Source organism: Calypte anna, chromosome 9, assembly GCF_003957555.1.
Source record: "Calypte anna isolate BGI_N300 chromosome 9, bCalAnn1_v1.p, whole genome shotgun sequence".
Classification (NCBI taxonomy): domain Eukaryota; kingdom Metazoa; phylum Chordata; class Aves; order Apodiformes; family Trochilidae; genus Calypte; species Calypte anna.
The window spans coordinates 15749858-15770027 of record NC_044255.1 but is presented as its reverse complement, the minus strand read 5'-3'; the positions used below and the strand labels follow the sequence as shown (position 1 = coordinate 15770027).

At 43.1% G+C, this 20170-nt stretch overlaps 1 protein-coding gene across 1 annotated transcript; it reads left to right on the top strand.

Moving 5' to 3' along the window:
• Positions 1-1618: 1618 nt before the first annotated feature.
• Positions 1619-19430, top strand: IQCG (IQ motif containing G). The gene is made up of 9 exons (XM_008493333.1): positions 1619-1744; positions 5131-5372; positions 6492-6620; positions 8715-8796; positions 14070-14231; positions 14958-15032; positions 16574-16705; positions 18693-18794; positions 19241-19430. The coding sequence occupies exons 1-9, from the start codon at positions 1619-1621 to the stop codon at positions 19376-19378; spliced, it is 1188 nt and encodes a 395-aa protein (XP_008491555.1). The 3' UTR covers positions 19379-19430.
• Positions 19431-20170: the final 740 nt, after the last annotated feature.

Genomic DNA, 20170 nt, shown 5'->3' with positions numbered 1-20170 from the left:
TACATATTTACAGAGAGTAATCACAGTCCTCAAGTCTTTTAACCTCTTGTAAAACAGAATTTCTATTCCCTTCATCAACCACTTGTTGTCTCCTGTACCTGTGCATGGTTTTGAACACAAACAACTGGAAGTATGCATCACGTCGTATCTGAGGTGTCTGTGCAGCAGCACTGGTACCTGCTGAACATTCATATCTGCTACCTCACAGCACTTTGCATTAAACAACACCAAAAGCAGGGACATCAAGGAACAAATACATAAAATTTAAGTTATTTTTGTTTGGTTTGCCTATTATGATACTAACAGACATCTACGAAACCTGCACTGTGAAGTGACCCATATTTTCTGCCCAAGTCAAATTAATTTTATGTTCCAACTGTAAACTATTGTATTTTCCCCACCAAAAACAACAACAAAGGACAAGAACAAATGGTAACAGTCTCAGGGAGGTTATAGTAACTATGAATTATTTTAAACACTTGTAAATTTACTTATGAAAAATCACTGATTTCCAGAGCATACCTTCATCTAAACCACTTTAATTTTTATAGAACGTGGCCTTGTTTTATCCTATAAATTATGTTAACAAGCATTGTTTGATTAATTTATTTGTCATGTTTACAGACTGGACTGTAATATTCTGCAGACCTATAATGTTACAGATGCACAAACCCAATGGTAGGTATAGCACCAAGTGAAGGTTTTGTCAGTGGACACTGATGCTTCTTCCATTTTGGTGACACTGAGGATCCCAGTCATATCAGACTCCACTTGTGCCAGGTGCTAAATAAGAAATACCTCTCTTGCGAGTATAGGGTTTGAAAGCAGTGTCTAATGGCTTACCAAAGTATTAAAAATCTCTATTCTCATGCAAATGTTTCCCTATGTATTTTTCTAAATGGACCAATTTCACCTGGATTAGTAGTGAACTTCCACCCATCCCTAGGTTCACTTTCTCAGTATTCCATCTGTAAGCAAGGCAAAAGGATGCTGAAGTTTCACATTTGACATGCAGTTTAAAACAGAACAACACAGATTGTTAAGGTCCAGATTTGGTTTCTGTTTGCCTTTTGACATCTTAAGGTGATAAGAACTCCTGCTGAGGGGTTTGGGATCATAAAAAAGTTAAATTATGCAGTGATAAGGAGGAATGATTAGAGCATGAAGGTTCACCATCTGAGGTTTTATGAGGTGTGGTTTGTTGTTTTTTTTCCTCATTTTGTACAGGCTCCTTCTTCCTGTTGTTTCTCAAAGAACAAATTGAGTCATGAAACGAACTGAATGGGTGAGGCCACCTCACCCCATTTGTGCCTTCCATATCCATTCCCTTCTCAGCCTGTCTACACATATCTGCTGTAGGAGGGACCAGAATCTACTTTGTTTTGTGAAAGTTAAACATTCCCAGTGTCCCTGAATGCAGCCATTAGCTGAGCATGACTCCTCTTATAAACAGTGTATGAAAGGCTATAAACAAAGCAAGGGAAGTATATGAAAGGCTGCAAATAAGGCTATTTCAGGTCTGCCTTTAGTTTAAACTACTGCTACTAACACTATGATGCCTTTCTCATTGGTATCTTTTGTCTTTGTTCCTCTTAGCAAGAGCACAGATACCAAGGAAATGGAAAAATTAACTCATCTGGAATCTCTGATGTTTACTGCTGTGCTGGAGGATTGTGTTGAGCAGCTCACAATTCTTGGATATATCATGCCAGTGCCATGTGAGGGCGAGGCAAACATCAGCCATGTATGTGCTTATATCCTTCCCCTTTAAAGAAACCTCTCTTGGTTTTCTTCTTGTCTTTGTTTTATGGCTTCTAGCAGCATTTTTTAAAAATCAACTTGTATATTTTCTGCTAAGTGCTCCATGACCCTTGGCTGAAGGAACACGATAGAAGTGCATGGATGACCACCTTCAGTATTTATACTGCAGCATCACTGAGAAGCCTTTGTCAAGACTTTGTGCAAAATAACTTTAAAATTGTTGTGGCTAGATGACAAGCAAAGGTTAGGGAAAAGAAAACAAATCATATTGAGGTTTTTATACAGATATGCAGCTATTTTAAAAATGTAGAATAAGATATTTAAGAGTACTAAAAACCAAACTGTTTCTGTTCCTAAGTCCACACAAAACATCTTTTAGACCCCACAGACAAGAATTAAGAAAGATTTCACATCAAAATATATTAGTAACTACTCATGCTGATTGACCACTATTAATTAGATGATTTGTAATAGGCATCATAACTAAGAGGGTTTGGGCAGAGATACAAAGAACAGAGAAGAAGCCCCAGAGCTCAGGCAGAGGTTTGGTGCTGTGGAGGAAGGTGTCGTGGTATTTCTGGTAGCTGATAGACATAGGAAACAGGATGGGCCCATCCTGAGAGGTAAATGTTTCTAAGTTATCTTGTCATATATTTTAAGTGATATAGCTGGATGTTTCCAGTTTAAGCAGGTTTGATATTCTTTGTTAAGAGGAACTCAAAAGAGAAAAAAAGCATGTGACTAGGATAGAAATAAAAACTGGGATTCGAGTTTTCAGACCTAAAGCTGCTGACTCTGTCTCATATTCCACTAAAAATGTGTGAGAAATGTAAATCAATATGTTGCTTTCTGTGTTTTTTTCTTTCCATACTTCATTATTTAAAAAAATTAAATGTATTCCAGAGAAGAAGCAGGTAAGAATGAGAACAATGCTTAGACTGTGCTATAGAGGGCAATCCTGCTCTGTGAGCCAGCCTCGCCTGCTTCCAGAGGATACTCCTGCCTCACAGAGCTGAGTGGGAAACCTCTGATGCGCTAAAAGCAAAATCACAGAGGAAGAACAAACCCTCAGGATGATAGGAGTTGTTCCCCTTCAGACACACAGACTCAGGTTGATGGACCTACTAAAAGTACACTTAAATTATAGAGAAAACATCTTGGCTTTGCTCTTCAATCAGAGTAATTTCTACCAAGTGGCTTCTTAAAACACAATTTTCTCCCAGACTATAAACCTTACTTGTGTTCTTAAAGATGCCATAGTGTATTAAGAAGGAAAAAATGCAGAAACAAGAAAATGGATTAGAGAAGCTACTTGCTAACTTTGGTGCTCTGTAATTTGCTACTCCTCCCCATTCCTCAGTTTACATTTGGTTGTTACCATTGCATTTGTAGAAGATGTGCATTTGCAAAGCATCCTGGAGCTCTGGCAGCCAAACAAATCAATGACATTTTCAAAGACTGGCATCTGAATTTCAGTTGATGACATTTTTGAGTGGATTAATCAGCACCTCTTCAATTTTCAAAATCAGGGACTCGTGCATTGCTTCATGCAGTGCAGAGGAAGGCAGCCTTTCTATTTGCTGAATTTTGGGCAAAAGGCTAGCAAAAGATAAACAAATAGGAGACTACACAGATGGCAGCACATGCAGCTTACAAACTCCTTGCTCTTAGATAGTCATTTGGTAATTATTAGTGTTTAAATCCCTGCTGTTTACAGACAATCCAGTTTATAGCCTGTCTTGAACTTTGCCAGATATTAAAAACATCTATTGGAACATAACTTCATGATATTACAGTGGTTTGTTTGCCAAAATTAGTTCTTTCTGAAGTACAGGCATCACCAGCAAACTATTTCAACCCTTTTTTTCTAATTAAGTGTGTAATTTTCATCTGTCTGTGTATACTTTGCATGCAATTTGTTTCATGTAAATTTAACTGTCCAAAATTTAAGTATGTAGTCACCTAGACTCCCTTCTGTAGTCTGTGGTGAGTCAGGCATTTCCAGAGTCTGATTCATGCCACTGGGGATGTCAAAGATACTCAGAACAAAGCAGCCCCTTGCAGAGTCCTGTGTAATGTCCCCACAGACCATGGCAGTGCTGTGGAGCCTCACTGGACCAAGGACCTACTTGGAAATACTACTGGGATGCACATTTGCTGCCCTGACTGCTTGATTTTACTCTGTGATTTTACTCTGACCTCTGTGCTGTGTTGGCACCAACATGTGTGTGGTTGTGGAGGGATCTGGACTGACAACTGGTACTGCTAAAAATAAATCTTTTTTTTTTTTTTTTTTTTTTACCTCCTTTTTTTCTGGAAAATGCTTCAGCTCAGTGAGTTCTCTGATCCATTTCCCCAGGCAGCCAGGGTGGGGAGTAGGCAGCTACAGACTGGGATGGGGCTGGCAGTAACTGGGATAGCTCACTCCAGCACTACTGCTATTAAGTATTCAGCCACATGTTCAGATGCTGGTAGACAGGCAGGAAAGTTTTCTTTTAATATCCTACTGTATACACCTGCATTCTAACCTGTAGCACATAAAGCAGATGAATTCCTAGGAGCAACACCTCCGTGGATTTTATAATGTGCTTTTGCTTTCCTGGGGCTTTTAAAAAACTTTGTACATGGTCACAGGATAATTTTCCATGTCGAAGAGAGCTGCCAATATTTTGAATTTCATCTTTGGCTTCACGTTTAACTTCCTCTACTGTCACTGTCTCAAGAAAACAGCTGAGCAGATAGCTGAGGTTTGTCACTTTCATTTCCATACATCTTGTCACCATAGTAACATTGCAGGAAGAGGTCATGGTGACAGACAGAGGGAAATGGTGGGGACGGGGACAAGGCAGATGGGAAACAGGTGAACAGTCTTCCATTGAAGCTGCTGCAAAGAAAGAAAGAATAATTTGTTCTCTGTGCCTACAGAGACCAAGCCAAAAGTCAGAGGCTCAACTGCAGCTGAGGTGAAAAAACTTCCTTACAGTAAAGATTGTTGTGACACGCTGGCAGTGGCAGGAGGGTCCGTGGAATCCATTGCTGGAGGGCAATTAAGAAGATGTCAGATTGTTGGGAATGACACAGTTTGAACCATCATCTCCTGGAGCAGATTAATTGATCCTTTGAGGCCTTTTCTAGTCATGGCACTTTATGACTTTTGATCTCATGAACTTTAATAAGCCCTCATTATGTGCTCAAAATTAACCAAGACAAATGATCCTCATTTTCCAGTCTTTGAAGAATACAACACACACTGAAAACTTTATAGCTTTGTTCTAGCTTACTATTATTTACCTTTTTTTTACATAATGTTGCAGAGAGTTCATTTCTACTGCCTAAATGTGCAAATGGGTCTCTCTTACTCCCTTTTAGACTGGCATCCAGGAAATGAAAGAAATCACAGAGACTCAGAAAGAGCTGGACACTACCTGCCAAGAGCTTATGTCAGAAAGGCAAGGGGGTGGTGAAACAGTTTCCTCCATGTCTCTGAAAAACATCAAAGACAAGCAGCAAGTGGAAAAAACTGAAGATGTAAAAAGTACTCGTCTTCGCAATATGGCCATGAAACACAGTGCTCTGCCTGAAGAGAATCTCAGGAAGATCCAGGCTGACAGGTGAGCAAAGCACAGGTATGATGGATGGCTATGGGGGATGTTCAGACCTGTAAAGTTCTATCTCTAGAAAGCAAAAACACAGGCTTCCCACTCTCCTGCTGCTGGTGTACCTCACTCATGGCCCAGAAGGAGTATCTCTAAGGAACACAGTGGGATATAGTTTCATAGGGCATTTAGTTCTGGCCTTGCTGGATACCAAGTAATGACAATCAGTTTCTTATGAATGGAGTTGCTAAGTATTAACCATGAAAATGGTTGCTTGGGATGCCAGGATCTAGCCAGTGGTGATGTCCCAGTATCTGGAGTCAGCTTCCCCTAGCAGATATGTAGAGGCAAAATGGGATCTGAGCATTGCCTTGTGAACTTGGTTATTCTGCAGGCAAACATCACCTTCTTGCCAGCTGCAGCCATTCTCCTTTATGGAACGTGTAATGTGTATAAAGACCAAAGAGTTTTGGGGTTTCTGTTTGTTTGTTTTTAAACTAAATTTTATTCCTGCACCTAATCAAGTGAGTTGATTTGCAGAAAACATAACAGCCTTTGCTTTAAGAGACAAACTGGCAAAATGAGCATTTGTTAGGCCTTTTTCTGCATCCTGGCTTCTGTATTATAGTGTTATTTTAACAAAGGGCTTAAAGAAGATCCTTGCACAAATGAGGAAAATGCTACAATATTAATACCATATGCCATGAAATCCAATAAACTGGGCAAGCCCATGTGTGTGTTAAGGTCAGCTTAGGGTAGTGCTGGGATGTATTGGCACCCAGATAGCCCTTCATAGACACATGGTTCACATCCTTACGTCCCATTGTCAAAAATCTACCAAACTGTCATCACTACTGAAGGCATCAGCACAGTCTGGCAGCACAGCATGGATATATTTGTGCCTCTTTGCTATTTCCTGGAGTAGCATTCAGGACAGCATTCTGAAGTTATGGACTTCAACCAACTCCTAATACAGGATTCTCAACATGCAAAAGAGGCAGGTACCATGGAAAAAACACTCCTGAATTTGATTTAAGAACAGAAATGTGATCTTATATTTCCTTACCTTTTCTGCTGTAAACAAAAATGGATGAAGAATAAATTTCTTCTGTTGTGTTCCTTTTCTTCCTGCAGGCAGTATGCAAGTGATGTAATTACAGCTACTATGAAGGAGCTGCAGGAATTTGGAACATTTAGTAGCCTAACAGAAGCCAATGAGAGAGAGAAGGCAAAAAAAAGAAAGCTTCATGACTCCTCCATCAGGTCAGTGTTATTTTCAGTACATTTCTGCTTAACTGCTGAAAGCTGAAGTCGATTGTGCCTCAGTACATGTTAAAAACAAACAAACAAAAAAGATACAGAAAGAATTCCACTTTTTCAAATTGAATTATACTGTCTGCTTTACAAATAGCACTCATTTCCCTTTGAAAAAGAAGTAACTCATGGTTCTGATTCTGATCAGGGCTTTGAATTCCCTGAGCTTTCACCACAGTGAACACCAGTGTCTGCATTAATGCAGATGAAATGCTGTGAAATGCTGCTCCATATCAATTAAAACAATAAATGATGTAGGAAATCCCTGATCTTTAACTCTTTGTCCCCAGTGAAAGCCAGAGCAGCAGAAAACCTGTTCAAACCAGGGCCAGCAACATATGGTCTTTAGGTGATATGATGCCCAGAAGGATCTGCTCTGACCTTGATGCTACCATCCTCCCTTTTCCCTTTAGCAGTGAGGGGCAAGCACAGATGGTGGCAGAGGCAGTTGTCATACTTAAGGCTAATCCCTCAGTCCCTGAATTAAAGATCTTCTATCCCAAATCTGTTAGGGTACAAGTCTGTTATAATCTCAACTCAAACTGGAAATTCCTTAGCTCAGAATTCCGTGCAGTGGAGGTTTGGAGGGTTGTGGTTTTTTAGCACAGGAAGCCCTGGTTCAATCCCCAGCCTGTCAGAGAGAACAGCAGTCATCAGAGAAGTATTTGACCATTTTAAAGCTACTTTGTTCTGCTTAGCAGCTCAGGCCCATCATTTAGAGTAGGCAGCAAAGCTGCTGCTCTAAGTCATGATTTGTCACGAGTCCAATCTACTGGAACAGCCCCAGTGGTGTCTCAGTGGTCTGCCTCCAACACAAGTCCCCAGCTTCCAGTGAAATGTGAGATTTCAAGCATGAAACCCAACTCTTCCACTGTCTAAACCCAAGAGATTTATTGCTTATCCTTAGAAGAGACAGCAAAAAAAAAGAAAGCAGCAGTTGCATGGGGAATGACTACCCAATACTGGAACATGAAAAGGAGCAAATTATAATCAGGAATTACATAATCCTTTTTATCCCATTCTAAAAACCACTGGGTTGTTTGTTCTACTATACATTATTTGCATGAAATAAACTTGATCTGTCTTTTGATATAATATATACTTGCCTGGTTTTGTGTCAATATACCAGTCTGAAAACAGTCTGCAGTAAGACTGGGGCTCCTTACCAGAAGCTTTTAGCACAGTCACCCAACTAAGGGCTCTTGAAAATAAAACATGCATTTGATTGTAAGGTTGGGATAGGGTATGAAATCCTGGTACCAACTCTAGGATTTACTGGCAAATCACAAGCACAAAAGCTTACAAAAACACTCAGGGTGAAACAAGATAATAATGAGACCTAGCATCTTACTGTATCTGTTGTGTTTTAAACAGGTAAACAGTGCAGTAGCTTTTTGGACTTCACTCATATCCCTTCACTGAACTCAGAATCTGGGGGTTTTTGTAAGATTTTAAGTCTGATATGAAGAAACTATATTCCATATATGTAACGAAACTTCCACACTTTGGCACTGCTTGCTGATGAGGCATGGTTCTGCATGGAATCAGGGAGACTTTTGCCTGAAATGCAGAAAATCAATAGTGTCCTTCCCTCTCTGCTATAGGAATTGCATCATTCTCAAGTCTACTCCAGGCTTTCAACAAGAGAATTTCTTTTTTTGGTCTCATTTCCCCTTTTGTTCCCCCCCGTTTACTCATTGTTGCACCTCTTTTTTGGGAATTATCTTACCAAGTCACTGGTTTGGGTGAGGAGGCTCTGTTCCCAACTTGCAGATGTGCTGCCTCTCTGAGGCTGAGAATGAAGAGATAAATGACTTTTTGCTACTCAGCCCCCAGGAAGGGGCTTGGCTTCTGCTTTTCTAAAGCAGCAGGTCAAGCTTCTGTGTGCTTGAACTTCTTTGAATTCAGCTGTGAGAATCTCACTGAGTGAGAAGGGTAAGAGGGCAGTGCTCAGGTAGGTGCTGCAGTGTCTCAGGAGGCAGGAAGCTCCCCTTCTTCCCCTTGTCTTTTTTTATATATTCAAGTGATTGTATTTTTCTTCAGGGAGGCGGAAGGAAAGAAGGAGATAAAGGCACTTGAGAAACAGCTGCAAGCTGTCAAGAAAGAAAGTGAAACAGAACTTCAGGTGAGGTCATTTAACACCGGGCATCCTGCCATGGAGGAAGGCTGCTAGCAGCTCCCCTCTGCAGCTGAGGAACCAGCACTCAGATGAGATGACTTGTGGCATACCTAGTGATCCATCATTTAGGAATATAGAAGCAGAATAACTGTTAAATTGATTTGCATTCTGAATAAGCCTGCTAATGGCTTTAAGAGCTGGTTTTCAAATGAGAGCTCAAAGTGCTTGTAATAGTGAGAGACAGAGATCAGTTCGGAGTACCTCAAACACACTGCTGGGAGTGGTAAAGCACAGACATCTACAGTCAGTAAGAAAGGGGTTATCTGCAGACAGCAGTATCTAAGCTTCTGTCAGAAGACATGACACCTAGTACAGAAGATATGAAGGAATGAGAAAGAAAGAAAGCTGACATAAGAGCATGTAATTTTTCTACCTACAATTTTGTCTGCAGAAAAGTTCATTATTTTAATCTATTTTTCTAGGCTTCTAGATATTAGAAAATCTCAAATAAGAGAGTCCTACAGAAAGGCAGATCAATGTTATTGCATGTATGCTGTCAACTTGATCTTTCTGGAAAGCTTCAGCCCTTTTGCCTGCACTACTCAAATGGCATTTGCATGCACAGCAAATCTGGGGCATTCTGAATATGTCAGACTTGTTAAACAAGTGCAGATCAATTGAATGGCATATCCTTGGTCACTTTCATGCTCACCAGACAGAACAGACTTGCTGCTCATGTGTTCTTTGAAGCAAAAGCACATGCAGCTCTGTGCAGAAACATGCAAACACAGCCTAGCCCTGCTGAGGCATGGAAGAGCATGTGACAGAAAACAAGCAGAAGGCAGCCAGGTCCAGAGCTATACATGGACTGGAACAAGAATCTGACAGTTGGTTCACTACTGAGCAAAAGGACAGTAAGGGCATCTGAGGAAAGAATCAATATCACTGAATTTTGTCTTTGGACTAAAGTGTAGACAGTAATCAAGCCAGAATATAGTTGGCTACAGAGAGGAACTTTAAGCCACTGACATGCTGGTGAAATACAGTTTATAGGGCATGTTGGCTGCCGGGATGCGTGTGCAGTGGAAAGTTTAATCTTAAATACAGAATGGTTGTAAGAACAAGAAGGATCTACTTGTGCTGGTAGTGTCTGCAGCTGCCTAAAACTGACGAAACACCATAGGTCAGGGGGAGATATTAGAACAGCAGAGAAGAAAGCAAGAATGTAGAAGATGGGAAAATTAATTTAGGTCAGTATTCATCTACTAGCAGAGATCCTGGAAATTCACAGCATACACATGGGTGTACTAGGATGAAAAGAATTCTGTGGCTGTAGCAGACATGAGACAAGAGTCACTGAAGGAAATGGAAAGTTAGTAAGTTAGGAGACAAACAGAACAGTTGTGGGAACTACAACAGGATCAACAAGAGGATCAACAAGAGGATCAGTGTTTGTTGATTTTGATTTGTGGTCATCCCATTGGGCACCAGCAGGAACATCCTGGCACTGCCAGGCTGGGCACCTCTTTGCATCCTGCCCCCACCTCTCCCGCCTCTTGCAGTCACAGGAAGGTGCACAGCTTCCTTGCTGAGAGGGTGCTCTCCCCCATGCTCTTTCAATAACTTCTGCTAATTTGGTTCTTGCTTTTTGCCTTATCAAGTGGTATCTGCACTCACCTGGGATTTTGTTTTTATGTTTCCAGCTTAAAAGTCCTTTTCTGGGCTTCCTTATAATTTCAGCTTTGATTACAAATCAGACAAGAGTACTTTCAAGTACTGCTTTCCTCCTGTGCCAAAAATAATGGTGTCTCACTGTGTCTCCCAAGGGAGAATAATTTTTATTCATTTATATGGGATTTTCCCATAGGCAGTTTTACAGACACTTGCCTGATTTGTCACCTTGCCAACTAATTAAATAAAAATATACAGCTTGGTGATTTTGGAGTACTTTGAACAATAATAATGCACAGACCTGTAGACAAAAGCTTACATGGTTGTCTCCATTCTAGTGGATGAGAAAACAAAAGTGAGCAAATCTAATCATGGAACCAGAAAAACACGGTCTTTGCTTCATTCACATTGCCTGTATATTTGTTTTCAACCTTGTTAGCTCTTAATGAGATGCTAATTAATGCTGTATTAGTCTGCTCAGCTCATTTTTCCTTCTAATGGCACACAAATCAAATGCTAGATGTTTTTATTTATTTTGTTTTCTCTCCTCTTGGAAAGCACTGATGCTTCTAAAAGAGCTGAAATGCTCTCAGCCTGGTTTTGGTTTTACCCCTCTGTGCAGAAGCACAATCCATGGTTCTAGGGTGGCTGCAAGGGTTCTGTTTGCTGCTACACACTCTTTGTTTTCTACCGTGTACAAAACACACACACTCACTACCTGCACACAGCACAGCACCCCTGCCCCCTTCCAAATGGCAGCAGGGATTTATCCTACTGCAGGAATTTCTCACTCTGCTCACTCCTGGTTGCTGTTTTTGTAAGCAGTTGTATTATAAATACCAGTAAGTACTAATTGCTGTGGAGGAGCCGAGAGCTCTAGGTGGCACTTGCAAGACATAAATCAAAGTAAATGAAAACACAGGGATGCACAGACACTCTCCAGCTCAGTGCAGTTGCTTTTGCTGCCAAACAGCATCTGTGGGGTAGACTCCTGTGGCACCAGTGGCAGCAGCAGACAGGCCTCTGAGCTGATGTCTGTGAGCTGAGAGATCAGAGGAAATCAGCTTGTTTACCTGCTAGCAAAGCAGCCTGGCTCTTGACAACTATTTCCTGGGTTTTGATCTTGGTCTCTGCCAGTTTTGTGATAGTTTTGGACACACAAGGTATGATTTTGCATCTTTGGTTTGGCAGATTCAACGCTGAAGTCATCCCAAACAAGCAGCCCAGAGATTTACTGCATTAACTATGAAAGTGAACCGTGTCCTGGCTGGGACCTTTGCTGTGCTAAACCAGAAGGAATAAATATTAGCTCATTTTCCCAGTGCCTGTTCTTGAAATTCAGGGAACAGCATACTCCACAGATGGTGCCCCTGGCTTGTGGCATTTACTGGGCTTGTGGCATTTACTGCTGCGTTTACTACCTGCAGCCTCACACCAAATGTGCCCCAGTTCTTTCAGCACCAGGTCCATCACCCGGGCTCAGTAGCTGCCCTGAGACCCGCAGCCAACTTTCCCTCTCCAAGCCATAAACCACCCGAGGGGTTTTGCATTTCACTTCCCGTCTGCTTTGGATTGAGTAACCAAGCCCCCAGACTCCCAGCCTCTAATGAAGATGTTTTACAACACCACAGACCAAATCAAACCACAAACATGCCCTACAACAAAGAAAACAAACAGAGCAGATGGGCCCTCATCCCGGCTGAGGCCTGGGGTGCTGGAATCAAAAGCATTTTTCACTCTGATCTACTAAAATCTGAAATGAAAAAAAAATAACCTGGTGAAGTGTTCATGCTCTGCCCCACCTCTCGGAGTACTCTGGAACTTGTGATGAATCCTTCTCTGATCTGTTTGCACCTCCTTAGCAGGAACACACTGACATCAGCTGAGCTTGGCTTTGCTGAGCCTCAGTGCCACAAAAAAAAAAAAAAAAAAAAATCAGTATTTTTCATTAGTACCCCCCCTGTCTCTCTGCCCTCAATTTAAACACAATTGCAGCATAATACAAGAAAACAATCTCAGAGTGGTACTGTCACCTCCTATGTCTACTGACCAGGAACACAACCCCTCCTAATATCTTCCAAAATTTCACACCAGGAAAAATAAAAGGGCACAAAGAGATCATGTCTGTGGCTGTCTGCAGTCATATGATGATGTAGCTGTGAAACAATATCTGATGTTGGAAACTGTCAAAAAAATGTGAACACATGACTTTTAAACCCACAAATGAGCATCAGCCAAGGCCCCTAATTGTCCTGAGCCTTATAAATATACTTTACTCTAGTGATGTCTGAAAAGAGTTGCAGAGGGAAGGATTTTCCTTTTAAGTGTCCTAAACTCCTCTTATAAGGAAAGCTTTTCCAAATGAGTCATGCTGCAGAGGCTTTTAAGCACAGCACTATTGGGCTGGCTTCTTCCAGTGGCATTTTTCCATGTTTACACAGCTAAGGAATGCAAGGGTGCTTCAGAGACAAGATATGTGGGCTTCAAAACATTTAAGTGCCAGCACTTTGGTATTTCATCTTCAGCTGCAAGGTTTGGCTGATGAATGTCAAACCCATCACAGCATGGCAGGAAAGCAAAGAGAAAAGCTGTAATGGAGCAATCAGGCGCCAAACCAGAGGCATTGAGACTGATCTTGCATAATTACACAGGAGGCTTTGATCTTAATACAGAAGTCTAGAGTTATTCATTTTACTGGCAGTTCTTCCAAGTTCCAACCCCAGATTAATGAACTTTTATCTGTTACTAAAAAAAATAAATAAATAAAAAAAAGGAATAAACAAAACAGCAATCCCAAATCCACAGTGCTTGCTGAGCAGGCTCCAAAAGCTGGACAAATGGAGCACATTGGCTCAAGACTCTTGCCCATGAGGGAGCTCCTGGGGACAGTGCCCTCAGGAGAGCTCAGCTCCATGCTCTCCAGGGCATGGGGAGAAGTCTGGGACCTCACAGCCAGCTTTTCCTTGGCAATTATTTCTCACCCTGGGTGTATGCTTTTATAACAAAGTGGGCACCATCTCCCTGGTGAGATTTCAAGAAAGAACTGAATTGATGAAACATGAGTGAGACAAGATGAGATTTTCACCTGTTCCTAAGGTTGTGTGTATAAAGTTACTGTGTAACTGGAAAAAAAAGAATCCAAGGAACAGAGCCTACTTAAGGGAATCAACCTTTGGCTTACATGGGGCTGAGGCATTATCCCACCCTTGTACTTTACCCACTGAGACAGCCTTAATCTAAGAGGTTAATAAAGCCTAAATTTAAGCAGCTAAATTATTTGGCTTTTTTTCATGCTTATAATAAGCAAGACTGAATCCATTCCTGGACCAGAGACTGGGAGGCCTGGCATCTCCTCCCACTCTGCTCATCACTCTGCCTTCTCCAGAAGTAATCACTCCTGGCTAATGAGTTTATTGCCTTCTGTATGGGTTACAAATCACACTTCCCTTTGAAGTACAGGCTGAATTGAAGCAACATGCAGGGAAAGTGCAATATTCAGAGTACATCCCTGCATCTTCTAAGTTTATCAGGGAGTGGAAAGATTAAGAAACGGTGAGCTGACCTCAGTCTCCAGACTTGCTTTTGTGCTTCTCTGTCTCCTTCACTAGAACAAAGATAAAATGATTGCTTACCTGATGGATGAGCTCGAAGAGATAAAGGCCAAAACAAACATGGAGACCCATTACCTGAAGAGAAGCACAGACCTCCAGGTTCACCAGACCCAGAAGAAGTGCAGAAATGCAGAGAATATCCTGGACAAGAAAATTCAGGTAAGCCCTTCCCCATGGCCTCTACCAGAAGGCATCTCCAGCCAGTAAGTCTTCCCTCACTCCCCAAATACCCTGCTCTCCATTGCAGTCACCAACACAACTGTTTGGACTGTATCAGGGAGCTCATTCAGATTAGAAGTCTTAATCTCTCATTGCTTTTCTGTATGGTTCTGCAAACAGCAGCAGCATGGATGGCATGACTGCAGGAAACAATAACTGGAGGCTGGGACTGCTTAAACTAATACATTGTCAGTCAATACATTGTCCAAAGGGTGTAGTTACAAAGCTATTTAGGAAGAAATTCTTTAGTGTTGGGGTGGTGAGACACTGGCCCAAGTTGCCCAGATGTTGTGGATGCCTCATCCCTGGAAGTGTTCAATAAGAGATTGGATGGGGCTTTGAGCAACCTGGTCTAGTGGGAGGTGTCCCTATCAATGGCAGAGGGTTTGGGATCTTTAAGGTCTATTCCAACCCAAAGCATTCCATGATTCTGGGACACAAGCAGCCTGAGGTCCCAGCATTGCCCATAGCACATTATGCAGATAGAGATGTTCATATGGCCATAAGGTGAGGCGTTTGACTACAAAACTCTTATGGTTCAGCACTTTTTTTTTTTTTTTCTCCTGCCCTCTCTCCCCCCAGCTTGGCTTTCAGGCTTTCAGCATCAAGCTTGCACACCCAGGCACTAACATTTCCTCTCTCATTTTCTGTCTCTGCTGATCACAGGAGTTGCAGAGCAAAACTGACCAGGAGATTCGAGTCCATACGGAGATTGAAAACTTCCTGAGGCAACAGTGTAAGGTGCTTGTGATTTTCTGCCAGTCCTTAAAATAGCAACTGATAAGCATTGTAGCATCAATTAGTACCTAAAGAAAACCCAGCTACTGCTCCATCAAATTTACCAGGTTCATAGCTGAATGATTACTTATCCTCAAGTCTTAATTAAGCCAGTTCTCCCAGACTTGGGATTTTCTACATTTGGATATATTTCCTTAAAATTAGAATTGATGTAAAGATTGGCACTGTTTATTCAGATGTTATGGACTTTTCCTCCCTCAGACAGTCATATTCAGCTAATTGGGAATTTTTTTAGACCTTCCTGGGCAGTAGCAGGGACTCCCAGGGACTCAGCCAAGAAGGGTTCTGCTGCCCAAAGGGATGACAACAGATTCACAGACCCCAGAGTTGCACAGAGGGTGCAAGAAGAAGGAAATCATGCAAATTCACAGCCCAGTTTTGCCTTAATCTGAAGAAGAAACAGGGTTGAATAGTTGCCAACTCACAATTATCATACTCATTTTCAGCAGCAAAAAACCACAAATATCTGTCCATGTGCTGCTGATCCAGAAGTTCAAAGCTTTCCTATAATTAACAGGAGCTTAACACTGGAAAGCATCTGATGTGACTGGAAGAGAACCCGTCCTGCTGCAGGGTACCTAACAAAGAATAATTTTTAAAAAAATGAGAGTGCCAAAAAGTGCTGCATCTTGAGAGCAATTAAATGTTGTTCACCATATCCCAGCAGCATTAGTCTGATCAATGATTCATAGTGAGGAGACTTTGAATGTACAGGCTGCAGCCTATTTGACCTCTACCAGAAAGCAAAGTACAAACCTCTCTGTACTCAGACAGCAGCTGGTGGCTTTACAGGGGCTCAGAGATGACCATGACCCCCTATCTCCCCTCTGTGTCCAGCTGTGACACCATAATGAGACTGATGCTTTTCCTCAGATTATTTCTCCATGTGAGCAATTATGGCTGTTGCTATGGAGAAGTTATGAATGAATGGGAGGAAGTCATCTGGGTGACTGTTTGAGCAGCACCTGCCCTCCTATTCACAAGGCAAGACAAAGCCAAGTTCATAACCTGAAATAGTGTGAAGTGCTGTCCCCTGGGACTTTATTCCTGGTGCTTGGAGCTTAATCCAGAAAGTGGGCAGGGAGTCAGGCAGAGGATAAAAGCTTTCTCACTGTCAAATTCTGTTTCTTAAACTTGTTTCTCTATACACACAAAGAATAACTCCTGGTTGTCATTTCACCAGGACTGACTTTGCACAAAACTCACCCCAGTGCCTCTCCACTCTCCACACAGCTCTGGCAGCACATCCCAGTCTCTCTTCATCCCCAGGCCAGTCCCGCAGCTTCTGTGGTGAACCCCCAGTGAGGGGCCTGCAAGCCACCAGTTATTCATTGGGACTTTGGGGGTTAATCCTCTCAAGGCTTAGACAAGAAACAAACATTGAATATTTGGGGGATATTTACCAGCATCCTGAAAGCATGCCAGGTATCAGGAGCACTGTACACTCCTTGTACTATGCTAAGTACCCTTCTATCCCCATACAGATAGTGGAAGAGAAGCTGGAATATTGGATGGACAAATATGACAATGATACAAATGCTAAAGATGAAGAACTGGATGCCCTAAAAGCATCACGGGCAAACAACTTGGAAATACTGCAGGGAGTTGCAGAGGAGGTAGGAGATCAGCAGTATCTCTGTGCTCAGCCATGCAAATCTTCATCCTGTCTTTTTCCTACTTTCAGATAAGGACCAAGGAAGAAAAATCAGTAATCTTGAGGTGCAGGGTGTGATTTTAAGCACTGGTCTTGAGAAGGCAGGGACTGAATAGTCATCTTTTACTTGCCACCTGTCACGGTTTAACACTGGCCCGGCAATTAAACCGAATAACAGACGCTTTCTATTAATCTATCTCTCCTCCTTGATAAAGAAAGGAGAGAGAATAAGGGAGAGAGACTTATGGGTTGGAAACTAAACTACACAACTTTAATGAAACAGTAATGATAAATAGGAAAAATTACTAAATATATACAAATATACAGGAAAATGGAAACCACATTCCTCCCCCTTTTCCCAAATAACTCTCACGTCACCACCGAGGCTGTAGGGCAGCCCTGGGAAAGTCCAGGCTGGACTCCTGGAGTCACCAGCAGTCGGGAACCGGAGGCAGGAACACACAGATATGGGCTGGCACGGATCAGGACCACAGGCAGAGGAACGGACGGGATCCTTCCAGGATGTTGGGTGAAGGAAGGGAAGCAGGAAATCAGGAAATCTGGAAATCACGGCTTGGCCCTTGTGAACCCTCAAATTTATACTGAGTATGATGTATATGGGATGGAATACTCTGTTTGGTCAATTCTGGCATCTATCTCGTCTGTTCCTCCCCAAAGGAGGGCTCAGGTGGGACCTCTTTATCCTCCGTGATGGTAAAATGTTTTCCTCAGAGCTGAGCAGTGTCCTTGGCTCTGCACACCAGTCTCTAGCAGTAACTATAAACATCAAGTGTTATCAGTTATAGAAGCACACACTGTCTGAGAAACTTGCTGTTAATTTCAGCAAGTGCAACTACTTAAAGAGACTTAGCTAAAAGCAAAAGTACAAGACAGAAAATCACATTTATCCTGGCCCAAACCAGGACACCACCTGTGATATCAAGGAGAGATGATGATGTTTCCTGTACAGTTATTTTCAAATACAAGCAAGTAACCACAGAGCTGTGGGCAGCCTTTGGGAAGGGCATAGATACTGTTCCATCCCATCAGTGTGCATCACCTTAGTCTGAACAAACCCAGCAGCATCTGTGTATGCCAGGCTGAGACTGGAAAAGGCAGCTCCATCCCCTCCTGCAACACACATTCTCAGCTACTTTCACAAGGGAACTGATTCCAGGTAAAACCATTCCTGCCCCACATCAGTTTCTTGGTTAACAGCTATGCTGTGATGGTTGCTCACTTGTTGCACAGTGCAGGAGGCAACGCAGGGCACAGAATTACTTAGAAGAAGGGATGTTTTAAAGCCAGAAGGAATTCACTTGTAATCATTCTTTACTGTCACTAGGTCTGAGATGATGGGACTGAGATGCCTCCTTGCTTGTGGACTCATTTTTCACTCTGTACGCTGTCATCTCAGTGTCCAAGGAGCATTAGTGCATCATCTCTCAGGTCCCTTCCAACCCAGCCAATTCTATGATTCTATGATTCTATGATCTGCTGCTTAGCCTGGGGGAGCACAGGTCTGTCCCACCACCATCTGTTGCCCAAGAAGCCATCAGACTGACATTTTACAGCACAGGTTCTGAGGGTTAATTACACCCAGACCATGAGAGGTTTCACTTTGGCTGCAGCTCTCAGTGCCTGAGGACTGGATGTGGTAATGAGCAACATTTGCCATCTGGATTCAGGAAAGATCAAATGCAGGAGGTGGGGGAGGAAGGTCCCCATTTACACATTACCGTTGGGCTGCCAGGGAGCTCCTTGGTGCAGAGTGAGGCCAGAGCAGCTTGGGCTGGGCTGTGAAAAGCATATAGTGGGGAGGAGCAGGCAGCCAGAGAAGATTCCTTGAACCAGGGTCCAGGTGAGCCTTGCCCTGCCAAGGTGCTGGCCCTGCAGGTTAGGGCATGGGTGTTTCATGTAGCTGTTGCCACCTCTGTGCTATCTTGCAGTGCCAGATGTTTGAGGAAACCATCATCAGTGACCGGGCAGAAAAGGAGGCTCGGAGAACAAAAGAAGAACAGGAAGCCTTGGAGCTGAAGAGTATCCTGAAGGTAAAGGGGAACAAAACTGAGGCAGTGCTGCTCCATCAGCAGCTGAGTATTTACAATCAGTACCACAGGCTTTGCTCAGGCAGAAAAAGGCCCCCAAAAGTTGGCTGGTGTGCAGCAGCACAAGGAAAGGACAGACCCAGCCTGTGAGAAGGGAGTGGAAGGGGAGCAGCCACTGTCATCAAGTGATCTGGGCCTGTGCCCATAACAACAGCCCCACTGCAGGGGTAATGCAGGGAGGGTCATGGGGCAGTGTCCCTGCTTGTCCCCTTGCCACCAGCCCAGACATGGATACCTTCAGTGAAACCATCAGCCCAACTGCTGCTGCCTGAGCCAGGGGTTCCCTCCTGTACCTGGGAAGAGCAGGAGATGCTTTGGCCATTGAGCTGTACCAGGTACCCCAGCAAGTCTTCTCCCCTAAGACCTCTTTCTGTCTTTCTTGCTTCCAGCTGCAGGCCTGGTGGAGAGGTACAATGGTCCGCAGATACCTTGGCCCCTACGAGGCCCTCAAGAAGAAGTGGGAGAAGTACCTAAAGCAGAAAGAGGAAGGGAAGAAGGAAAGCACTGGAGCAAAGAAAAAGAAATGATAAGTAAAGAAACCTGACTGCAGACATGCTCCAGGGCTGCTGCTAGGCAGGGAACTGTAGTCTGTCAGTCTATCAGGACCAAATAAACCATGTAAGAGTGCTCAGGCTACTCTGGAGAGCAGTGTTCATGACACAGTTAAGGTGAAGCTGCAGTAACTCTTAAGATCTTGCAGCTGCCCTTGTACAGCAGACACAGTTTCTCCAGCAAAAATGGGATTGGGATAGCAGTGACAAACAGTATCCCCTTAAGTGCTTTATGGAAACATGGCTGCTTGTGGGAAGTAATCCTGTTAACCCCCCAGCAACTCACCTGCATGGGATGCTCTTCACTGAGGATCTCCTTGGCAAACCCCCAAGCACTGGCTGAGGTGCTGGTGTGTGTTGTGTAGGGCAGGGAGGCCAAGTCACCCACATCTGGGCTCAGGCAGCATTCTCCCTGCTGCATTAGGCAGTCAGGGGAAAACAGCTGCCAATATGCAGTGTAAGCACAAGGGCAGTCAAAGCACACTGGTTTCCATTCCCACAGTCCTGCAAAATATCAGTGCATGGACAGAACAGTTCCAAATAACTCCTAGGGGCAGGAACAATGGTAAAAAGACAGCCAGCTGTACTGCCTGCAGGAGCAGATGTACCCACCACGCTGGCCACCATCTCTGCACAGCAAGATGAGGCAGCAGGCAGGGAGGGAAGCTGCTGGGGAGCAGCCTGCTGCTTTTTTACCAAGAGGGGAGCCCTCTCTCTTGGCATGACAGTCAGTCACACACGGGTCTGTGCACAAAACAGAGTCAGCCC